The sequence below is a fragment of the Rhopalosiphum maidis genome, chromosome 2, assembly GCF_003676215.2.
Source record: "Rhopalosiphum maidis isolate BTI-1 chromosome 2, ASM367621v3, whole genome shotgun sequence".
Lineage (NCBI taxonomy): Eukaryota > Metazoa > Arthropoda > Insecta > Hemiptera > Aphididae > Rhopalosiphum > Rhopalosiphum maidis.
Genome location: NC_040878.1, coordinates 79386335 through 79412591, shown reverse-complemented (window position 1 = coordinate 79412591; position 26257 = coordinate 79386335). Strand labels below are relative to the sequence as shown.

The window sequence follows — 26257 nt, the reverse complement described above, 5'->3', positions numbered from 1 at the left end:
TATTGATTATTAATCTCTAAAACAATCTTTTAAAATCTAAATTAATTATGTATATATTATATATATATAACATTTGTCACTTATAGTTAATTGAACGAATTGCATATTAATACAAACTATTATTTTTATTATCTTTTAAACTTATTAGATTCATTATTATTCACTATCACTTTTATTTCTTTCTTATTATATATTTTTAATTTCGTAAAAGAAAACCTGATTAACGGCTGTATAATTAAAAATTGTTTAATGAATTTTATTTTACATGATATTAGATAAAGAAATAAAAGTGGCTATAAATTAAAAAAAAATTGTTATTATTATTTTTTTTTTTTGTAGATTTACAGAATTTTAGGGTAAGTGTTTGGTGCAAGATGGCTCATAAACAACTATGTTAATGATGAATAAAAGCCTCTAATCAATCTTTTACAATCATGGACAGTTTTCCTTGGATTATTTTTTAAATAAATATATATTGTCAAACTCATTAACCATATACAATGAATGGGTATACGAAATAGTCTTATAGACGCATACATAGTTATAATCATATCATTACGTTATAATCTAAATTTTTTAAATTACTTTATTGTTACTAACAAAAATAAGAAAAAAAAATAATAATTTATAAATATTTTTATGTCTATGTACCTATTTATACATTATTCTTATAATAAACGATTAATAATATATTACTATTAATACATTAACACTGTTATGGTGACTTGTGATGTGCGGCAAATAAGTTGAGTTGTACACAATATTTGTGAGATATGAATAAAAATTAAACGTGTGTTACATTAAGGTTAGGCAATATAAATGAATAAATTATTGAACTTCAGTTTAATATTAAATTTAATAACAAAATGTTGTTTTTATTATAAACGGATGAAAATAGTATTTATTGAATTTATAACTCAGAAATTTAAATTATACTAATTGATTATTATACAATAATATTGTAATAACACAATAATTACCTACCATCACGAACTTCACAAATTATCTAACCAATGAACAGAAAAAAGATATATCAAGTAAGTTTTTAAATTTATTATCATAAAATACGTTTTTGTATACACATAAGCTAAATGTTTATATATATATTTATATATATACCTAATTGTAGCTAATCATTATTTATGAAGTGTAAAATAAATGAAAAATAGTATTAGTAATCATATAGTGTAACATAATCATTTTAAATTTATTTATGATTCCATATTATATTTTATATTGCTAACTGTTTTCCAAAAGTTAGGTTACCTAACCTATGGAAATTTATAAATAAAAATGTTTATGAAAAAAAAAATATTAACTATATGAATAATAAGACGGTCTACGAGTATTTTATACCTACTTTACCAATTATATTTAATCAAAGTGGAATATCGGTCAAAACACTAAAATTAATTATCAAGCTGTTAGAGGATCTTACATATTTCGAGATTGTAACCTTATGAAGTTGATTACGATGGAAATAAAATATTAAAATGCTAATAGGTATTAGAAGGACAGGAGTTTCAACTTCGTAGATGAAAAGGGAAGAAATAAAAAAGTAATAGCATTACCATTCTGAGAGACAAATGCAGGAATAATTATAGTAGTGTGAAGAGTAGGATAGTAATCAGGTGGAAGGAGATTTTAAGAGTAAATGTAGTTTATTATAGAAATCGGTTTTGGAGTAGAAATATTCACGGTGGTCCTTATTTTTGAACTTGTTGATTTTTTACATTTTCATTTTGTTTATTACGATTATAAGAAATTAATTTTCGTTAGATTTGGTCACTATCGCTTAACCCCTTTACGTGCTACAAAGTGGTTGGACAATTCTAAAATAGGATTGATATGTCAATTTTCAAATTTATTTAAAAAATACAATTATAAAATTTGTTATACATCTATTATTTTCTAAGAAAATTTATAAAATAGTAAAGATTTAAATATTATTTATATATTTTAAAATAAGAGTTGATGATAAAACCAACTATTATAAGTAAAAATGATAAAAAAACTTAGTTTTTTAAAATAAGGTAAATTAGTAAAAATTACATTGGATTGACTGTTTTGTTGTAACATTATCTGATATTTTGAATCCAGACCTACCAACTAACATTCAACGTTGAGAAAACCCCGTCTATTTTCTCTACTATTCCCGTGCCCCCCCCATCATGCGATGTATTGTTTTCGCGATAATTTATTGATAATTCATAATTTTCATGTCAGCATTTATTTCTTATATTTCACGGTAGGTTGGCAACCTAGCCATATGTATTATTATTTATTTATATAGGTCTCGAAACAGATAATTTTGTAGTACAGTATTTATAGTATAGTGGTTTAAACGTTTACTTAGATGTTAATAACTAAACAAAAATTTATATTGTAACTATTCAAAAAATATTAATATTCTATTCATTGCTAAACAAGTTGCATGTTCGTTCGTTATAGTTTTTTTTTTTTTAACAATACCAACAATGATTTCTTATAAAGTGTTTAACATTTTGGCATTAACTTTAATGTTTATAATACGATATAGCATTGCTGACACTGCTGGTAATAACTACCGATGTTTTAATATTTAAATAGTATGCAATTGATATGTATATAAGAAAAACTATTGATATTATATTAAATAATAATACCGATAGTTTATATTATTTTTTAAGATATATATTATGTACATAGGCGTGCGCATGGGGCGAGCTGGACAAGCCCCGGCTCTACTGGAATCTTTTTAGGGGCATAGTAAAATTTCAAATTTATGTATATTATATTTGACTTTATCATTATATTCGTGGAGATCATGAAAATTGTATTTGTCGTAATAGTGAAATAAAATAAAAATATTTGTGTACAACCACATAATTTTTATTGATTTATTTATCTGACTAAAAAATTGTGCATTAAATGTCAAAATATGTACCTAGTATGACTGAAGAAGTACTAAAGAGTCTATACTCCATAGTATAGACAATGGCCTATCGCCTATGGGAAATAAGAAAATTAATTTATCAATTATTACATAATTACACATTTTTATATTACCTACTAAGTTTAATGTATTATAATTAGATATAAAAAATGCATTGGTATGTATTAATATAATATATAATTTTATTTTTAACTTAAAAAATATACAAGTACTTATGTCTAGCACATTAATGTCGTATGCACATTACACATACAACTCGATTCTATTTGCATAGATATATACTTGTACACAATTTTAAATTTACAATTATTACAATAATGTTGTAATATATTATATTCTAGTATGTTAATGTATGTTAATGTGTCAAAAAAATTAGGGGCACTGTTCAAGTATTGGGGCATTAATTCTTCCAGGCTGGACTGGAAATTAAAGTCTGCGCACGCCTATGATTATGTATGCAAATTCATAATATTTTATGATTAATATTAGTATATTAATATTAGTAAATTTTACATATACCTATTCTGTAATAGCATTAGTAGTAAGGAATAGCCGATTCAAAAACCACCTCCTACTCCCTGCTCACTACTCCTCGAGCTACTGCCATCGTCCCTACACACTACTCCTTGAGCGGCCGCTGCCGCTGATACCGATGCCGATGCCGCCGCCACCGATCCTACTCCCTACCCACTACCTGTCTACACCCTAAGCCGCCGCCACCTAGTCCCTAGTATAGTTATATGTGCATTGATACATACAATAGAGTCAATAGACTACATTATTCGATTACATTTAAACATAAACAATAAGAACATATAAACAGTCTATAAGAATAGCTGATCTAACACATATTCAAAAATATCATGTAATGTAACATTAATAATCGTACATCCATGACCGACTCTACACTCTACTTCCGCAACAGCTACTGCCGCTAACCCTACTCACTTAATCACAAATTTTATCAAATATGTTGTATCAGGGTGTGGTGCGGCCTTTCCTAGCTGCGAAAGTACGCGGTGAGTGTATTAATATGGCATACGGTTACAATGATTGTACAATCCCTTAGTTCTTGTATGCATGTGCGGTGTACTCAAAGGCTTACGTATTATTGTTCACAGTCTTTATTAATTTTTACGCACTGAGTATTTGCATTAATATGAACAACACATATACAATTAAATAAAATACTGGTGTCAAGTCCGACATTTATATAAACGTTACTATCCATAAAAAAAGTAGTGTTGTCAATAAGTTGATTTGTCATTTTGATAAAATGATACACGTATAAAATGTTACTGCTTGATAAACGGTTTGACGACTGACTTGCCACCTACCCATGTCCTACATTTTAAACACTGCTGCTATACGTTTGTTTATAGTGGTAATGAACTTCCCTCCCATTATATTAAAAAACTTATTATATACAAAAAAAAAAAATTATTTATTTCTTAAATTATAGGTATTTAACAATACATAAATTAAAGAAAATATTTAGAAATATAATTGTTTTGATCTGCCATCTTATTTGTTTCGTCGAATGATATTGGTAATTGTGGTGACGTCAATGGATTGACACAAAATAATCCTAAACACTAATACATTTGAAATTAGGATTTAAATTGATCGTATATATTTTACTTTTAAACCTCTTGTTTCTTCTCCGTCAACCAGGGGCCCATCGTATTCATCTATAATCTAATAACAATAATAATTAAGTATAATTTTTTCTTTTTTATTATTATCTTAATAAAATTACTGTATTATTTGGTTTTTTGCATGTCTAAGGCGTAAAACTCTGCGTAGGTAAATGGTGAAGAGAAGAAATCCTTTGAATCGAAGTTTCCTTTAACTATCTATTATAGATACACTTAGTTTAGTTTAAATAATTAAAAATGTACATTCATACTTTTAATGAATTATCCAGTTTCTCCATCCAATTGTTTGCTAGTTGACTAGTTGCTAGTAATTTTATCTGATTTATAACACTCTGTTTATTCTTCAGTACCCATAGGTTTAGATTTTTAGAGATTAGTTCGATATGAATTTCTTTGATTATCGTAACTATTTCTTTGGGTGTCACATATTTTTCAATATTAAAATTGGTTTAGAAATATTCCGTTAACTGATCGAGTTGTAAAAGAATCATTGGTCGTACAACCATCATTTTTGTTGTTATGGTTTCAAAAATTGTCCACTTTAAATTTTGAAATTCCATAAGATCATTAAGATCTATTCAATAAAATTCTACACCATTCTTGAGTTTTGGATTCAATTACTAGCATAGTCTCTTCTTTATACAGCATACTAGAGAGCGATATAAATTCACTTTCCAGAAAAATAATTCTTTTATATTTAACTGAATTATTGAGTATATATGATAAAATATGTCCCATCAATGAATAAATACATTTCAAGAAGTCCACGGAATTATTTACAAAACGCGATTGAGTAATTATAGGTATTGAAACATTGAATTCTTGTGCAGGATCGATGTTGACGTATAAAAATATATGATTTTCGAAGTCAATTGTATAATTACTACAACCGATGGGCTCTGTCGGAGGTGTAGGCGCAATATATTTGTATTCACGTTCACTTATTAAATCACCCAATTTTATACACTTTGACACAACTTGACACTAAGAAAACTGCGACTGAAATACGTGTTATTGATTAATGATAATAGTTACATTATTTGTAAATGTGTGAAATATAATAACAATATAATTTTAGATAATTAAGTCCGATAAACAATTTTAAAAGCCTAAATAGATAGTAGAATGAAAAAAATAAATAAAAAGTTAATCATACTATTTGGTAAGTATTGATTACAATGACAGAAGTATTTTCATTAAATATTTAAGTGAAATAATATAACTTGTGAGTCATAATATTAAAAATGTGTGTATTTTTGTAAAATTAATTTAACTAGTAGATAGATATTTGACATAAAAAAGTGGACATAATTGTATGAACATATCATATAACAATTTATTATAATTTATTATTGTTGCTATATTTTTAAATTACCAAACCCGGAAAACATCATATTGAATAGTTATTTTTTTTTAGATAATAATGTAATAAGATAATTATATATATAAGGATACAGTTTACAATATAATTATATAATTAAATAATACAATATTAAAATTATTTTCTCTTAGCTTCTATTGCCCGGTAAATCCTTAATGACCGGCTGGGACACGGGGACATACCTCATAATAACTGACCTAATCAAAAGTTAAAATTATAAATTAGATAAGATAATCATTTGTATTAATAACTATTTGTAATATATAAAGTTGATCTCATAATAAAGTAGGTACATAGATATTTTTAACCACGATGATTGTCAATCGACCATATTAATTATAACATTTTTACCTACGTATACATTTATTCAATGACATAAATCACTTTTGAATATTCTACTTTTATTTAATACTACTATTATTTATTTAAAATTTTAGAATGTGAAGGTAAGAGAGTTCGTATTAGTTAACAATATATTTTACGATTAATTTATTCGATATAACCATGATAAATTTAATGCAGTTGACGTGATAGGCATTCATTTGATTTTATTTAAACCTTAAACAATATACTTAATATTCTAGATTTACCATGTAAAAATATTCCAAACTATTCATTTATTTTTATTATTGTCTTTTTCATTTTAAAACACACCTTCGGTATTAGTTATATCACCAGACTTAAATTAATCTTATTTATGATTTAATAACAGTTTTCATAAATCATTTCTTTCAATCAATTTTATGTTCATCGGTATTGTATTTTCTAATATTAAATTATGAATTACAGCTCAATTAAAGAAAATTGGGCTTACGGGTAAGTTGGTATAAGTTTATGATACGAACAAATTTTAGTTTACCTATTTATTAAAATGACGTGTCTGTTTTTCTACTTATTATTTTGAATATTATAAACATGTAATATATAATTATTTATTTAGATAATGAAGGAACATTAAACTTCTTTTATTTAAAGCAATTTAGTAAGTAATTTAAATCAGGATTTCAAATGTATTGTATAATGCTATACATTAAAAAAAAAAAAAAAAAATAATTGAAATACAATATATTAATGAACATGATTTAAAATTAATAACAAATAATAAACGTATATCAATAATGTAAAATAAAAATATGCATAATATACTTTTTATTTTTATGCTTTTATCGATTAATATAATTCAATTATTTTTGTTGATTATGTTTAATCTCATCAGTGTATAAAACTTCATATTTTTTTTTTTAGTATCCAATTTAAAACAAAAAATTGAATAACGTTTGAAAGTTCAATAACATTAAACATTAACATTTTATAGAATTTAAATATTTGGAAACGTAAATACAATATATGTTAGTATAAGTTGACATATTTAGAGTGATAATAATCTATAAATAGTAAGTACACTGTAAGGCATGCATTATTTTTTAGAGGTCAGAAGATATTTTTATATTTTAAAATATTTTTAAGAAATTTGAAAATTTGGCAGTTAAATTATTTTAAATAAAAATTAATAATAAGTTAATACATTTTAAAAGTAATTAAATACTTTTTATAGCAATGATGGTTATATATTATACAAGATTTTGTTATTTTCTCTATTATTCCAATACCCATCACCAATCATCCCTCTTCATATTATTTGCCAATTTATTCAATAATTATATTTCCGATAGTTTTTGGTTCATATTTATAAACTGTGCACGCATATTATAATCAGAACTTTAAAAAAATATTATTTGTTCACATAGCCAACTTTAATTAACCATCAAGATTGTCGAAAAATATCGTAAACATATTTTGCGATTGCCATATTAGTTAAAAAAAATAGGTCATATATACGACGAACATACACCAACATATAAATAAAGATGATGTCATTGTAATAAATGTAAACATTGCTCACATTGTTGTCTTAGTAGGTACAATAAGCACCGTCACAAACACCGTGACGACTGATAATCGCTTACTAACAACGTAAAAATAATTTACTAACTTACGCGTTAACGGCGTTGAAAACTAAAGTACCAAATTTCATCAATTGTTCTCATAACCTTTATTTAAATATGATATGTATATACCTGTGTAGATATATGCTAATATGAACATATATAAAATGTATAGATATTTTTTCGACTGTAGTTTTTTTCCGTAAAATACAATTTCCAATGCATTATAGATTTATTGATGATATCACCTGATATTTAATCATTGTATCAACGTCTAAAAATTATTACAAAAAAAATATTTTTTATTTATGAATTTTACGGTACTTAACTTTATGAGAGTGATTGTAATTAATTATTGCAGAGACTGCAAGAGTACTTCAAAAGTATGTAAACGGTTTAAATAAAGCTGATTTTGAAGGTAAGATCTTATATTTATAATCGTATTATCAATAATCGAGAAATATGTTTTATGTTTAACTATTTAACTATTATGTGTTATTAATTAAAATTTTAAGTTTTTACGCTATGGGCTATAGTTTAAGTATATTTTAATGTATATTTATTAATACGTATGCGAGTGATTTTAATCAAAAATTAATTATTGCAGATTTCGAAGACCTTCTGACACCTGAAAGCCTTTCAGATGAAGTAAAACGTAAGTTCTTAGATTTATTATCGTGAAATATGTTTTATACTTAACTAATAAGCTATTATGCAGTATTAATCAAACATTTTAGTTTTTCACTACCATTTAAAGTTTAAATCCATGCTCGTGTATAATACACATATATATATAAATAATTATGCGATTAATTTTAATAAAAAAATAATTATTGCAGAAAATCAAGATGATGTTCATAATAATTCACAAGATTTAAATACAGATCAAGATATTGTAGTAGGTATGTAATTAAATTTATTATCGTTTAATAGGTTATATGGTTAACTATTTAACCATATGTTATTAATTAAATTTATTCATAGGTTTTTCACTACCTATGGTGTATAGATTAAATACATGCAATAATATAATAATTATACATTTATAAATAATATATGTATATAACATAATTACATTTTTATTATTTATAAATTCATTAATTATTTTTTTCAAATCATACCAAATGCAATTTTATGATATGTACATGCAGTATATAACAAATAGTATTAATATTTAGTAAGATATAGTGTATAAGAGAAAATTAAAAGTCTCCAATCACAAAGACACAAAACAGAAAATATACTTTAAATTTGTTCAATTAAAATATTAAGGTGGTTGAAATACTAAAAATAGCATGACGCTAGTATTTATGTATTTGGAGATTGTTAATATTGCGAAATTGAATATGACCAAATGTAGGTATATAAATGAGTGATTACTTGTAGGGGTCAGCAGAAAAAAAACATGCAGTGATTAGACTGATAGTTAAAAGTCATTATTATTAACCACGTACACTATAGTGTTTAGTCGAAAAGATAATGATTATTATTTAGGAAATATTTTTTTTTATTAACTGTATCGTTATGATGTTTTGTATGTGTTATAATGAAAACCACATATATACATATATATCAACATGATGATTATTATCCGATAAAACTTAAAATATTGTTCCGAACTATGATAAGGTTGGTAAAGAAATAACTCTTATCTTATCAACATCATTTTTAAGGGTTGTAAGACACTTTTTACAGTCACCCAGAAAAAATGAAAACCACGGACAGTTTGTACTATTTCAGAAAGTAATTAAATTTACATGACGGACAGTTTGTACTATTTCAGGTAAAAAAAAAATGTTGAGACATGAAATGTTAGACATAATTTGTTATTTTAAAATATAGATAGTTAAAAATGTTACATACATAAATAATAATAATCAGGGATAGGATTTGTATGTAATAAAAATTGTAAAATATGCATTTTATTTACCAAAATATGCAATAATATGCATTTAAACTGTTATAAGATAAACACAAAAATAAAGTTAAAAAAAAATATGTATTTATTGAAAAACATCAGTGATTTGCTGTTTGTCTTAATATAATATAATTAAGAAATAAAATTTATAATTCACATTCAATAGTGGAAATATTTTTAATTTTATGTTTGACAAAAAAACCAAGTTTTATACTTTAATCAGCAGGGCTAGAATTAAATACGAAATATTAATATTGAATTATAAATATTAATTACGAAATATACTATAAAACATGCATTTTTCGTAATAATATTAATTTTATTCAATATAAGAAAATAATATGCAATTTATCCAAAACATGCAAAAACATGCAAAATTAAAACACCACAATTTACATACCGTACATAACGTCCGCGATCGAATTTCACCAATTTATTATTACCGTACAAAGTGTCCGCGATCGATTTCTATTAATTTTTTATCACCGTACAAAGTGTCCGCGATATGCAACTCAAACAATAGATAGTACTAACTGTCCGTTTATCTTTTTAAGTTGCAGGTGGCTTAAAATAAAATAAAGTCTTTTTAGTTAATTAAAAAAAAGGTACAAAATGACAGAACTAATAGTTAATGGATTAATTATGGGTTGCACTGTTTGGAGTGACTGATATGTGGCCGATTATGAATCAAATATCTATGGAGAGAATAATTTTATATACCAATCAATGTTTAGAATTTCTAAAAGGAAGAAACGTCAGATGTAGTAGTGTCGTCTTCGAGGTCAATCTCACTAGGAAATTTTTTAATTATATTGCTGATCGTCGTTATTCATAATACTTAATAGGTTTTAATCGTACAATTTAAAAATATATATTATTTATTGTATGAGCTTAATTATTTATAAGTTCAATTAGTCAGTTATAATTCATAATAGCTCTATAACATTTTGCGTAACAAATACATTATACCTGGTCTAATAAAATATATATGTATAGATTTTATAAATATTAAACACATATTAATCAAATCTAATAATTTTAGAATATTATGTTCAAAAGTATTTCGATGATATGAAGAGCAAACAAATTTTTTTTTTCAGTAAGTACAATTATTCGGTAATGTTTGTAATTATTTTCATAACTATAAAATGTTAAATAAATCACAGTAGTTATACAAATAAATACAGTTATAATACAGTTGTGTTAGTATAATTATATGTTTTTTTATAGTACAAAAATACATAACCTAACAGAATAAAATATTTTGTCATTTATTTACAGAAATTCCAATGACACCAAATGAATTTTGCTTAGACAACGGTGAGTGATAGTAAAAACATAATAATTTTCAATTGGAATTTAAAATTTAAAATGTCCGATATCATTGTGTATATGTTGCTGTCCCGACATTCAGTTGTCAGAAGGGAGTAGCTAGATTGTTTTACAACATAGGAGGTCGACGTTATAACAACTAAACTTGTGATGAAAATGCGAAACAACCTCGAATTAAATTTTCACAGTTTTTATTACAGATAATCATCTTCTCAGCATTGAGTATTGGCATAGGCGTATCATGGTGGGAGCGAATGGGAGCGACTGAACTATACTATTAATCAAATGCAGGCTGTTCTGAGGCACACGGCACACTTGTATTTAATATTATGTTCATTTCTTACACATATTACAGCTGTTAGTTAAATATAATAGTATATTTATATTTCTTTTGTGGCATAAATTCTAAGGCCGTGGAAATGTGACATAAACATTTAAAATTTCTAGATTACGTCTATAATATATATGTACATAATTTCCATGGCTTGTAGATACCAATACCACAGAATAGATGAAAGATAGATGATTTCATCCACGAGTTTAGGAAAAAAAGCAAGTGAAAAAAAGCGAATGAAAAAAAAGCATATGGAAAAGAAAGCGAAAATCAATTATTATTATTATAGGTATAAATTATCACAAATGGTTTGTAAAAAAAAAAAATCAAAGCAAACTAATTAATTAATTCAATATATTATGTATATAATATTTTAATAAGTCATAAGTGTATAACATTTTATTATAAAAATTGACAAATAATTATTACAAATAGTTAAAAAAATAAAATAAAATCAAACAAATTTATTTATTTAAAAACATATATGATAAGCTACAGAGTTTAAGAAATGTTCGATATAATTATCACGATTGTTATTATTGTATTTTGTACACAGTAAAAATAAGTTTTTTTGCATATTTTCATATATATTATTTTTTTTTCTTTTGGTTGTAAATTACCCATATCAAATTGTGCTATTTTAGTGCTATCTGAATCTATCTATAATCTATTATATTTGGAAACACATTGCTGCCGTAAGCCGTTATCCGAGCTGCAGCAATAACAAGAACATTGACCTATAGATACATCGTACATAATATGCTATAGAATAGGTTATAATTAGAGCGCGGATTTATATGCATTAAAAACCAACCAAATATGCGCTAAAAAAATTGATTAAAATGTTTCATAACGGTTTCAATATTATAATAGAACTTATTAATTTAAAATTAATTTATAATTTCAGTGAAGAAAAGTAAGTCAAAAATTTCTATTTTAATTTATATTTATAAATATTAGTATAAAAAAAAAAAAAATTAAATCGAACTTCTTTCTTGTGTTTAAAGAAGTTCGGTTAAATCATATTAAAATTGTATTATTTAAAAGTCAATCGATATATTATGCACAAAAACTCATTCAATTAATCAAGATATACTTTAAATAATAATAATATAAAGAACAGTAAATGATTTGAGCGTTCCCAGATATTTTTTCTAACGGGAAGGAATTTAAAAAAATAAATGAAAACTTGGCTGTACATTTTATTTTATAGTACCTAGTACTTACATCATTATGTTTCGTCATTACCTATTACAATTAAGTATTATTATTAAACATAATACTCAAACTAGAAAAAAAAATAATCCAATTACTATTAATGAAAGTTTTATACTATTTATAAAAAATTAAAGTATTCGGGGCATATATATTTTTGTAAATATATAGTCAAATAATTATTGTGTTAAGTGAGTTTATATTATTCGTTTAAATCAATAACCAGATTATATTTAAAAAGAATTATTTTATTTTATTATTGCATTACAAGAAACTACCAACATTTCATTTACAATTTAAATATTTTTGTACTTTCAGATAAGAATGGAATACGTTTTTGCAGTCTGATTAAAAGTAATTAGTTTTGAATTACTACATATTTTTAATACAAATAATTATGGGTATATCTTGAGAAATTGTATTAAATTAATCTTTAAAAAAAATACATTTCTCAACAACTTTTAAACGAATGTATAATGTATTTATTTAAATATCTACTGTAATAATTTTTTTAAGCCGTTTACCAATTACGCCTAAAAGTACCATTTTTAGACCAATTGCACTCTATAGTCTATATATTTTAGGATCGATAGACCAGTTGCGCTCTATACATTTTAGAGTTGATAGACCAATTGATCTCAAAACATTTTACATTACCTAAGGAAATTGTATTAGTTAATTAAAACTATTATATAATCAATGAAAACACTAACAGATTTTTTTGTGAGTATTACCTAATACCTAATACATAATAATATTATAATATAAATAAATCATTTTTTTTTTAAATTAATGTTATAAGTTACATTTTTTTACAATAATAATAGTATACTCTAATTTTTTTGCAAATTTTAATAATAATATTATCAATAATAAAGAATTCAATGTTATGAAATGTTACGTTTTCTAGTTTACACGAATGCGACGCACAGCTTAGCGCTTACGTACAGCCTATGCCCTATTATATTATTAAAGTATGCCACATCAAACAGGTTAGGGTTCTGAACCATGGTTATTAAATATATTATACCTAGTCACTTAGCCAGTAATAAATTGATCAATAAATAAGTTTTGATTTTCAAGCATTTTAGTAATTGTTATACAAGCGCAATTGGTATACTGACCCTAATCAAACATTTTATGCTAGGCGTAACTGGTCCTGCCCATTTTGTAGCTTACTTTTATTTGTTCCTAATTGTTCTCATCTGTAATTTCCGGTTTCCACTTAACTAAAAGTGGTAAAAATATCCAATAACCCATAATCAACTTCCTCATCACGGTTATGAAGGGTGTGTAAGTTCAAAAATATTTAACCTGCTTATTAAATTATACTTCTCTCAGTACAAAATGATAAAAATTGTCTCTCACTAAAGGTACTGAAATAAACTTATACTTTTAGTTGTACCTACGTGTTATACACAATGACCAGTCTATACCTACAGGGAATAAATATTTATAATTGACATTTCCCAAATAGTACGTGCATGGTATACAACGCCCGGTTAGTGTTTACAATGTCCAATTTCTCTACTTTGATCGTAATACATAATATAAATATATTATTCAATTTTGAATTCATTTTTTTTTTTTTTTGGTTTTATATTATAATATCAATATTTCGTATAATCTATACCAAACTATAAACATTATGTAATTACACATTTTATAATTTTAATTATTTATTTAGTATATGTATCGCTTATTTTAAATTTTTATAGGTACTTTAATTTTTATATTATATTTGATTAAATGTACATAGGATGCATACCAAATTGTAAGTGTGTCTACAAGTTTTTATGTTATTATTGCTTTTATTATCTACACAATTTAGTTTACTGCTATTTTTTTAACTATAATAGATGTAAGGGTAATGTTTAATAACTAATAAGTATATTGTGAAGTTTAATACAGTATTGTATACTAGGTGTTCCAAAATATTTTTTGATGATGCTAATAACATATTAATATAGTTTTTAATATTGGTTTAATACGATAAGATTCTTCTATTTGTAAGAAATGCTAACATCAACATTTTGTGATAGTTTGAAGTCTACGATTATTCTTTTTTTTTTAATTACACAAAACAAGAAAAACTATTTTTATACAAATGTGTGTTTTTTTAAATTTTTTTGTTAGATTTTCATTTTGAAAAAAAACTAGGAATTCTTAACATTGAAAAAACCTAACCTATTAGAAGTACAAACTAAATCTAATATTTTATTGAAAACCACTCACTAAGTTGAAAATTGAAGCATTTTTTCGACTACTTATGACTTATCGTGCATACATATTCATTAAAAAATCTATATTGTCATCGCCGTGTTAAGAATCTAAACTCTGATACATTTAATGTACAGAGTACAGACACACAAACCTTCCATATTAAATAATTCTCGATTAACTATATTTTAAATAATAGTACTTTTATTACTATTTTAATAACTAAATATAAAATAACAATATCACATATCATATTAACTAATAATTAATTATATTAACAAAGTATTTATGTTTATACATTTTCAGTGAAATTTAGTAAGTCATATTACATATATTTTATATTCTTATATATACGTACTATTAGAATTCATACCTTTATATTACAAAGCGTGTGTTATGTATAGTCGTATAAAATATTGTTTTGGTAAAATTTCAGGGACTTTTAATGCTTTTACAATAATATGTTTATGTGTTTGTGTTCAATATTTACATAAAAACATTAATAGTTTACGATTCATAGTACTTACTATTAAATCAATCACGTTTATATATTCATAGATACTGCAGGTAAGCTTATAATAGTGTATTATAATATTTTAACTAACTTACATTACATATTTCGATCAGATTAATATTTATTTTGTTTCTTGGTTAATTATAAAAGAACAAATTAAAAGTCTGTTAACAAAAAATAACCAATGACCCTGACATTAAAAACAATCAGTTTCATTCAGCTTCAAGTCGTACCAATTTGTAATATCGTTATTCATTTATGTGGCCACACCTTACTATCAAATAATCTCAATATTCTTAACACCTATTAAATATATTAAGATTTGATTTGAATCTTTAATTCAAAATCTGCCTCAATAATTTTTATGAACATTTAACTCTTTCTAGAGCAACAAGACTAATATCAAATTTCCAAACGATTTAGATTGTCCTTGTAGATTATATACTAAATAAATGTATTGTTTTAAAGTAGGCCAACATTTTAGATTTTTGTGATTGGAATATACTAAAAAATTAGTATCACTGTGGTTTGGGTGCAATAGTCCAGTCAAATCAAACTTACATCGGTGGCTTCTGATGATTGATAACTATAGAGGCCCAATCACGTCTTTTGCCTACGACGGATAACAAGATTGTTATATTCTGTGATTGCACATAAATCGAGTAATAACACTCAACCCGAATCACAAAGTGACGTAATAAGTTTACTGTGAACAAATTCTCAATAAAATCCAAGTCATCTACTAACCGACTTTCTAATCTATGCTCATGATACGCAGACTCAAGGGTTTTTTCAAAAATAAATAGTTACAATATAAAAAATAAATAAATATTTTTTCTACTGCTACTGCAAATGTGTGTAAAATGAATTACAATATTCTGAAATTATTAATTTCATTTATAATTATTTGGTATCTTTAGATTGTATAAGTAAGATAACTGATGTTACATTAAATATTTTTTAAGTTTGATATTCATTTAAAATGTCAATAGAAATATTTGAATAAATTTAAAATGTTTAATGAGATTTAGAAAATACTTACAATACAAGAAATACAAATTTATTTAGCTTTATTGCATGTTAAACGCATTATTATATTAGGATCTTTGTCTGGATAACTATAAAAAAAAAATTGTTTTTTTACAATTAATGACCATTAACGATGCAATAATTTATATTTATAATTACGTTTATAATATTATGTAAAATCATTCTAAATTGATATAAATTATTTAGTTTTTTGCTAAACTATTTATCTATTTATAATAATTGTAATAAAATAAACAACTCAATAAATTGGTACTAATACATTTGTACTCAATGTTATTTTATAATTTAATCTTACCATTTGCATTAGTAGAAACATATCTTTATATTATGTATCAATATACGGTACATCTTTATAATGCGCAGTAATTATAAAAGTCGATTTTGTGTTTTATACTATAAACTGAGATCGTTCATCGTCTATACCTGCTATTATAGATAGCATAGGTACATATTATACAAATAATACATTGTATTTTTGTGCTTTTCTTTAAATAAATAGGACATATCGTTCATTGGTCAAAATTTGACCACGGAGTAGAAGACTTTATGTTTTTATTAAGATGATTTGTTGAGATGCCTATACATGTGGAGTGATTCGGGGTATTCATGTCGAAGAACCAAGAATTCAAATGATTATCAATATTCATTTTGAACTTGCGCACATGTATATATTTTTGATTAATGACATAAACCTCATTTTCTATGGTGCTATATATCTGCTTGATATTAAAATTCTACAACCGTAAGAAATGTGATCGATTTACTTTTGAGAAAGAATACTCTTTATGGTGAAACCACTTGCATCTGTCTTGAGGTGTGAACTATGAATTATTGTTGGAATTTCGGATAATTTAATATTTGGAGAGACATCAGCTGTTTCGGAATAAATATTTTAAACGATTGTTGACTAAAATTGTATGGTCTTTTTACAGTAAATTGATAATTGTAATTTTTTGGGCAGTTGGTCACGTCACTCCATGAAATATTCGAGTTTGTGTCTTTTAATTTGAACTAATTCTCTGGCACGTTTTTCTTTATAGGATTTGGCTTGACTCATACGTTATTAGATAACTTGGAATAATTTTATTGATTTATGATATATAGTAGTTTGCAAATGTAAGTTGCCTTCTTGCAAACGATATAATTTGTTCTTAAATAAGACTAGGTTTTCTTTTCATTTCTGTACATAATATTTTATTATACATAATCTAAGATTTGATTAATTTAAACCATAATATTATGTACATTATGTACACATACTATGTACAAACATACACAGCATAATGGCTGACCTGTTAAATATCTACCTATTTCGTTGATATGACAATGATTTAGTGTTAGACGTTTTTGACCATTAATCATCATAATATGTAACATGTGTTAAGGTTACATAATCATGAATTAACTATATTATTAATGTACTACTACATACATTTTTATATTTAACATTTTAAGCATCAATCTTAATAATAACGGTTAACTGATTATTTGCGTCAACATTAAAATTGTTAAAAATTATTTTTATATACAGAAACAATAAATACAAGATTTCATGGCAAGTTTATTATTATTTAAGATACGAAGTCCCGTTTTATACAAACAAAATAAAATTAAATTAATTAATAGGCATCTAAGTAGAAAGTACTACGTACATTACTAGGGATCGGAATTGAAGACATTATTTTCCTAATTGTATAAATATAAGAAAAATATTGTTTATTTTTTATTAAATCAATTTTAATATTTTTAGCAAAATAGATATGCTAATTAAAGAAATGTGGATTAAAGATTTAATGAAACTTTTTTTTGAAAAAAAACAGTCTCGACCTTTATATAAAGTGCTCATATTAAAATTTTATTTGTGTAAATTAAAAAAAGATTATATAAGTTATAAACTAACTCACAAAATACAAATAAGGTAATTAATTATAATAGAATAATTTTATAAATATTTATTTATTAGAAAATAACCAATACGGCAATTTGATTAAATCATATAAAATTAGTAAGTAAATATTATTTAGTGATTATTTTAATTTTTTTATTAGTTTACTTTTTTGAACTTACAATACGTGGTTTGTGGATGATTTGTCCTAAAAACTAAATAGAATGTTAGTTTTTAAATTGTTCTAGTTTTATTAAGCTTTTTATGTACTTACAGGTTCCTAAAAATAATAGCATATACATTAACAAATGTAATTTAAATATTGTAAAAAATATCTGATTTTTTTTTTGTATGACCTAGTTACGGTAATAAGCCGATATAATACAGAAACTAATGTATATCTTATGTAAAATTGTTTCGTTTAATAATTATAATATTTATAAAAGAATTATTTAAAAAAAATATATAATTCTAATAAGCAGTCGATTTAATAACGTAATTTTTATGGTGTTATAGGATCAATAATGACTAGCTTAGAAAAATTTTCAGGTAATTTATTTGTTGTATATCACTTTTCTAAAGATTGAAGCTTAAAATATAATCCATATTATAGATAAAATAGCTTCTTATAGTGTATAATATTTTAATATGATTTATGTAATATCTCCAAAGTTTTTAAAGACAAATAAATTCCTCTTTTCTATTTCAACCACAAATTACACTAACATGACAAAAAAATTATATTTTTTATGTTCATTTAGATAATTTATAAATTTGTAAAACTAGGACATTTATTAGTATATAGACTAGGCACATATTTTAATACTCTCCGCCAGGGACTGGAACCTTTATGATTTTTACGGTGCCAGTTTCGGTTAGGTTCCTAAACAAATTAAAATTTGGGTTTCGGTTTCTTTCGGTTCCTGAAAAATGAAAAATACGTTTCCTGTTTTGGTTTTATACTTCTGTAAAAAAAAAATTGGTTATGTCGATTTTTTAAAAAATATAACATATTAATAGTGTCAATTGGCATCAATTATGACAAATCATTATAAATTTTCAACCAGATATCCTACTAATTGTTAAGGTCATAGGAAAAAACTAAATAAGTAAAATAATTGCTTAACATTATTAATGTTAAGTAAATTAAAGATTAAACATAACTCTTTTTGTTTTTGTTTTAATTTTTATATCTAGTTTATACTTTAATTGTTATGTATAATTTACTAATTACCACTTATTGTATCAATATTTGGTATTTCAAATTTTAAAATATCACCAACTTTTTATTTATTATCACCACATATTATATCTATACTATACTATTTAATCTATTAAAAACCGAAATAAATCATAAGAAACCTTTACAAAAAAGTAACGGTTCCGGTTTTTAAATTAATTTAAATTAGGGTTTCGGTGAGGTTCTGGTTCTCAAAATTCAAAGGGTTCCAGTTCCAAAACCGGTTCTTTTCGGTACGATTCCAGTCCCTGCTCTCCGAAGATTTTATCGTAAGATTACATTTTTCTTTTTAAACTTTGATAAAAATTAGACTATTTTAATATTAGATCCTCGGTCGTAAATATTTATATTTTGATTGCATATTTTGAAAATAAAACTATTATTGAACACAATGGTTGTTTTTAATCCATAAATAATCAATATTTTATAAAATATGTTAGGTCTTGAACTCAAGATTCAATATTTTAATTTAAAATTATTAATATAAACAAATATTTGGTTTAGGTACAATAAAATATTATTGGGAACATCTCCAAGAAATTGCAAATGAAATAGAAAATAGTACGTTTTGTATCCTTATGAATAATAATTAAAAATAAAAATATTTTTTTATTTTCAGTAGATTAATAATAATACAACGATTCAATATAATTCTACAATAATTGTAACTTTTATATAATATCTGTTTTTAATAAATTCAGTTATTGTACAGGCTATAAATAATATAGATATGAATAATATTGCACTTGGTCATTTAAAGACTTTATATCATTCTCCAAACCTACACTACACCAACCAACCAACATATTATAATTGCATATAATAATATATATATATATGGGGCATAATAATGTAATGTAACTCAATTGGTAGTAATAATGATTACCGGCAAATATATTAGTGTTTGCAAACGATATATTTTTAATTATTGATATCGATTTGCATATTTCTATAATTTTATATGCATGTTAACCAGTAATTACTAATAATAATTTAATATTTATTATGTATCACTTTAATAGTTATAATTAGCTAATAATGATACAGCTGAGTATTTACTTTCTTTTTTCTTTTCACCAACTTAAATTATCTTGATCGTTGGGAATTTTGATTTTTAAATTTCTATACTCTTCAAGTTGTATAATTGGAGTACTTTGAGTTACTGAATAATTTTCTTCGTCGACATCGTCGCTATACATCATTAATTATCTTAATTTATTAGCAGGATGAGAGTTTTTTTCAAATATTTCAATATCTTCTTCATTGTCTAACATTGAACCAGAAATTAATTCTACTCATTTTCTATTTTTGGGTAGGAAATTCATTCTTCAACTTATTTTCAAGTTGTTTCCAAATAGTTCCTTTTATTCTTCCGATAAAAATTTTAACTCGATATTAAGCATCTAATACAGATGTTTTTGAATACATTTGCCTTTTTCATTAACTTTTAACTTTTTAGATATGTTGTTTTACGAATTACATCTTACAAATTAAAAAAATATATTAAAAAACGTTTGTTATTTTATTTTTCAATGTCGTAAAACCTTAATGTGATGTTAGATAAACTTTCTTTTATAGACACACAAACTTATGAGTAGTCTTATATTAAATTTTCAAATCTTATTTATAAAAATGACATTTTTTATGAATTCTAACGACAAAATTATTAGAGATAATGTGTCTTTGAAGCTTTTTATCGATAATACCATAGTTCTTGGCAGCGCTCCACTAATGTTTCCTGGTGATAGACATTACCGGTCATTCCATGCGCTATATTTGAGGACAAAATTAACGTATGTTTGAAATGGCACGTGATTTTTTATGAAAAAAAAAAATCACGATCAATGTGCCTTAATCCAACTTTTTGAACGGCAAGTTTTAAGGTCAAGTTATTCTCCTGCTATCAATGATCTCTTCAGTCTCACTTACTCAATTCAGACGTCTGAAATTTCCTATTCGTTTGGCAATAACGCCAATAATTATTAATTAACTATTAATTCATCAAAAGTCCAAAAAATTTTAATTTGTAATCCGTATTTTCTATGGCTATTTATATGTTGCGTGTTCTCACATTGATAATAATCCATCAAAAGCTCGTTTATTTATAATGCACATCAGAGACTGACTAAAACGTTGTTCATTAAATCACATTAAGATAAAATAAAACTTTATTTCTATAAGTATCAATATTCAACATTTATTTACATACTTATTAACAGTAATAAGAATATATCTGACAAGAAAATGATTAGAGTTTTTTCTTTGTTTTCTATTACTTAATCAAAATTAAAATTGTACAATTTTGTATAATATACATACTATTGCTAAGGTGTCACATTTTTCTGAAATGACAATCATGGATTAATTTTAAACGCGTGGCGAAGTGCATGGGAATAACTATACTTTTTTATAGTCATGTACCTATACTGTTGTATAATAAAATATTATTAAAATTGCATTTCTTATATATACTAAATGCAACTTAATTATAAACACAATATTATTATTGCAATAGTATAATTTGTTAATAATAATATTTTTACTAATTCATTATCATTATCTATTTCAGACTACCCTTGTAAGCTAATTTCACTTAGTAATGTATAGGATAACCAACCTAATCTAACCTAATAAGGTACCTATTATACATCATTAATTTGATGAGGTAGTTGATTGGGGATTGGGATGGGTAATGGCTATGATGTTATAACCATAATAATTAAGCTTATGGTGAAATTTTTATCAACTTATTGATTTTATTTAATTACAAAGTAAATAATATATTTACATATGTGTATTGTGTAGTATTGATTATTAATCTCTAAAACGGTCTTGGTATAATTTTAAAATCTAAATTATGATTTAAATTTTTGAAATTGTGATTCTTTTATCATTGTTTTAAAACTTTTTTATACATGGTTATACCTACTTATTTAAAGTTTCGACGAGCGAAGTAGTGGACAAACATCTTGCGGGGTAACCCCGTACCACTCCACTCCGTGCATCAAAACATTAATTACTTATAACTACTCATAAACTACTCGCTCTAAATTCGATTTTTATGTATCAAAATACTCAGAAAATTATTCTGCTTTGGAATATGAAATTAAAAATCTATGTTGTCGTTCAAAAAAAGGAAAAAATTAAAAAAAATATATAAAAATATAATTTTTTAATAAAAACGTTGTCTTTTAACAACTTGAAATCTTTTCAATTACATAAATACTTTTTAAAATAATGAGTGAACAATGATAAAAGAATCACCTTGTATATATAAGATACAACATTTATCACTTACAGTTAATTGTTCGAATTGCCCATTAATACAAATTATTATATTTATTATTTTTGTTACTTTTTAGATTCATTACTATTCACTATTACTTTTATTTCTTTAACATTATATATTTTTAATTTCCTAATCCAAAAACCTGATTAACGGTTGTATAATTAAAAACTGTTTGGTGAATTTTATTTTACTTGACATTAAATAAAGAAAAAAAGTGGCTATGAATTAAAATAACGTTGTTTATTAATTTTTTTTTTTTTGTAGATTTAAATAATTTTGGTGTAATAAAATGGTGTCAGATAGAGGTAAAAAGGAACACCGTAAACTGGGCGTATGTTTATTCCGACGATGATAGGATATCTGCAATGATGAATAAAAGCCCCTAATCAATCTTATACAATCGTTAACAGTTTCTTTGGGCTATTTATTCAACAAATATATATTGTTAAACTCATTAACTACATACAATGTATGGGTATACATAATAGTCTTATGGACGCATACATAATAATTATAATCATATCATCACATTATAATCTATATTTTTTAAATAACGTTAATGTTACTATTAAAAAAATAAAATAAATATTTTATGTTTATGTATCTATGTATATATTATACTTTTAATAAACGATTCATAATATATTATTATGGTGACTATTGTGATTTGCGGCAAATACGTTGAGTTGTACTCTATATTTGCGAGATATGAATGAAAAATAAATGTGTGCTAAATCAATATGAATGAATAAATTATTAAGCTGCAGTTTTATGTTAAATTTGATGAATAAAATGATTTTTATTATAAACATATGAAAATAGTATTTTTTGAATTCATAATTTAGAAATGTATTATTATGAAAAACGCATAAGAATTATCTCTAAAAATTAAAAATATCAATAGGTACCCTAAGCAAGTGATAAAAGTATAAATAATGTACAAATGTAAAATACACAATAAATACCTAAGTTCACAAACTTTATAAGTTATCTAACCGATGTGTAGAAAAACAAATGTATCAAGAAAGTTTTTTAATTTATTATAGTGAAATAGGTTTTCTGTTTTATTCGTGTTAACAATTAATCTTTTTAGAGTATTTTAATTGACTTTTAATGTCCTCGCATGGTTTAGTATAAAAAAATGACAACTCTACATTAAAATATGAAAAAAAATCGATGTAACGTTATTAAAAAACTAACGCTTCCTCAATTCACTCATTATTTAATAAAATTTGTAGCATTCTCCTCTTTAAAAAGTTTTATGACCAAAAATTATAATATAAACTAACAAAAGTCGGTTATAACTATTAAATCATGAATCGACGACGGAGTCTCAAGCGCCGAGAGTAAATAGGTATTTGGTGGTGTCTAAGAAAAAAAATTGGTGGTCCTGAAAAGGACCGTTTTAAGGGGTGAGAGAAGTGAACGATCAAACAATTTACTTCTTTTTGGGAGCTGCTGTTTTTTTGGTTGGAGTCTTCTTCACTTTGGGTTTGACAGCGCCAGCAGGTTTTTTCGCCTTGGCCGGAGATTTCTTCGGTTTGGCAGCCTTAGGTTTTGAGGCTACAGCCTTCTTGACTTTTTTAGCTGTTGGTTCGCCGGACGCGGGCTTAACTTTCTTAGCGGACGTCGATTTCCTCTTTACGGCACCAGGGGCTTTGACTTTTTTGACGACTGGTTTCTTCTTCTTGACTACAGTTGCCTTTTTCGGTTTAACTTCGGCAAGCGGTAATTTGAAGTGACCAGAAGCGCCGGTGCCTTTGGTCTGAACGACTGTTCCGTTGGCGACGGCGGCTTTCAAAAACTTCCTGATGAACGGCGCCAGCTTGGCGGGATCGACTTTGTAGTTGGCAGCCAGGTATTTCTTGATAGCCGGCAAGGACGAACCCTTCTTCTCCTTCAGTTCCTTGATGGCAGACGTCACCATCACGGAAGTGGTCGGATGAGACGCAGCGGGTTTTTTTGCTTTGGCAGCAGCAGTCTTCTTCTTGGCCGGAGACTTTTTCGAGGCTGGCGACGCGGTGACTGGTGCGGGAGCGGCGAGAACGACGGTTTCGGCCATGGTAGAGTTGATGTCGAATTACTGTAGAACACTAGTCGAAATTTCACTGTTGAACGTAACACTTGGAGACGAAGCGGTTTGTAAATATATATGCTGTACCGTACCGACTAGTAAACCGTCGTGATTCGCGTCATCGACATGGCTGCGGTTGTGCAAACATTTTTCGCGATTTCTCGGCGAGAAATAGTTGTAAAAATCTGATTTTGATCTTTTCTAAAAGCCAACTAAATTCCAAAATGTCCCATAAAGCTATCCCGACGCTATTTGGTAACACAAAACCACCACAGATCGTAATTCCCACGCTTCCAACCGGGTTTTCGTAGTCCATGTTTAATGGTATACCGTATGACCGGAACCAAATTTAAATTTACAAAAACTTTTTAGACACATTCTATACGAGTTTATCAAGCCCTGAGTGTTTGAATATTGCAAATAGACCGACATGTCGATGAACAGTGGCTTTTAAAAATTGACGGTTTTAGGTTACTGTTACGGTACTGCGTCATTAACGTTTATACCATTGAAATGTTTACATCAAGGACTTTACCAATAAATCTAATCTTAACGGTATTCACCTTAAATATTTTTAAAAAATAATCATAGTATTACACCATTAAAGGGATTGTGGTCGAAATTCGATTTTAAATAAACAGAATTTAACTTATTTTTACATCATACGTATTGGTGGTCTCGTACCTATCTGATACATTATAAAGTTTGTATGAATGGTAAACCCACTCCGCAGCGTACACCATTATATTTTTCTGTGTTTTTTTTAGCATTGAACCTGTTTTCGCCGAACCTTGATGATGTATTTTATTATTTATTATCCAGGAAGACAAGAAGTGATATTACAGGACGTTGCCGAAACCACCAAAAGCGGGCAAATATCAAATAACGTAACATTATAATAGTTGCATAGGTACTTGGTATAAGAATTGAAGAATTTCCTACAACGATAGATATTCTTCATCTATATTAATATATGGGCCTGGACATGTTGTACGAGCAGTATTATGCTAATCTCCCATGTTACATCATGGATCGTCTTGTAGCTGATAAATGCAAATTCAAAGTTTAATGGTTTGTAAACTTTTACGTAATTAACTTATACAGTATATTTTTTTCTGTTGTAGACAAATGAATTATAGTTTGATGAAATCCAGCTTAAGCTTACCTATAATTTACCATTATTGCGTTGATTAACAGTATAATAAGAAATTGATATTAATTGTAGCTCAATAGTTGGCAATCTAATTCGTGAGTGGCCTAAATTAA

The 26257-nt window shown here is 25.5% G+C and overlaps 2 protein-coding genes and 1 pseudogene across 3 annotated transcripts; 1 reads left to right on the top strand and 2 right to left on the bottom strand.

Moving 5' to 3' along the window:
* Positions 1-4698: 4698 nt before the first annotated feature.
* Positions 4699-8183, bottom strand: LOC113552551 (annotated as a pseudogene).
* A 233-nt stretch (positions 8184-8416) lies between these two features.
* Positions 8417-11834, top strand: LOC113555111. 2 transcript variants are annotated; one of them, XM_026959443.1, is made up of 6 exons: positions 8417-8461; positions 8528-8575; positions 8760-8822; positions 10881-10937; positions 11120-11158; positions 11371-11834. In XM_026959443.1, the coding sequence occupies exons 1-6, from the start codon at positions 8446-8448 to the stop codon at positions 11436-11438; spliced, it is 291 nt and encodes a 96-aa protein (XP_026815244.1). In that variant the 5' UTR covers positions 8417-8445; the 3' UTR covers positions 11439-11834. The 2 variants fall into 2 exon arrangements, with proteins under 2 accessions (XP_026815244.1, XP_026815243.1); XM_026959442.1 differs by having other exon boundaries at positions 11359-11834.
* Positions 11835-24325: 12491 nt separating this feature from the next.
* Positions 24326-25014, bottom strand: LOC113555099 (histone H1A, sperm-like). The gene has a single exon (XM_026959430.1). The coding sequence runs from the start codon at positions 24977-24979 to the stop codon at positions 24356-24358; it is 624 nt and encodes a 207-aa protein (XP_026815231.1). The 5' UTR covers positions 24980-25014; the 3' UTR covers positions 24326-24355.
* Between the last annotated feature and the right edge of the window lie 1243 nt (positions 25015-26257).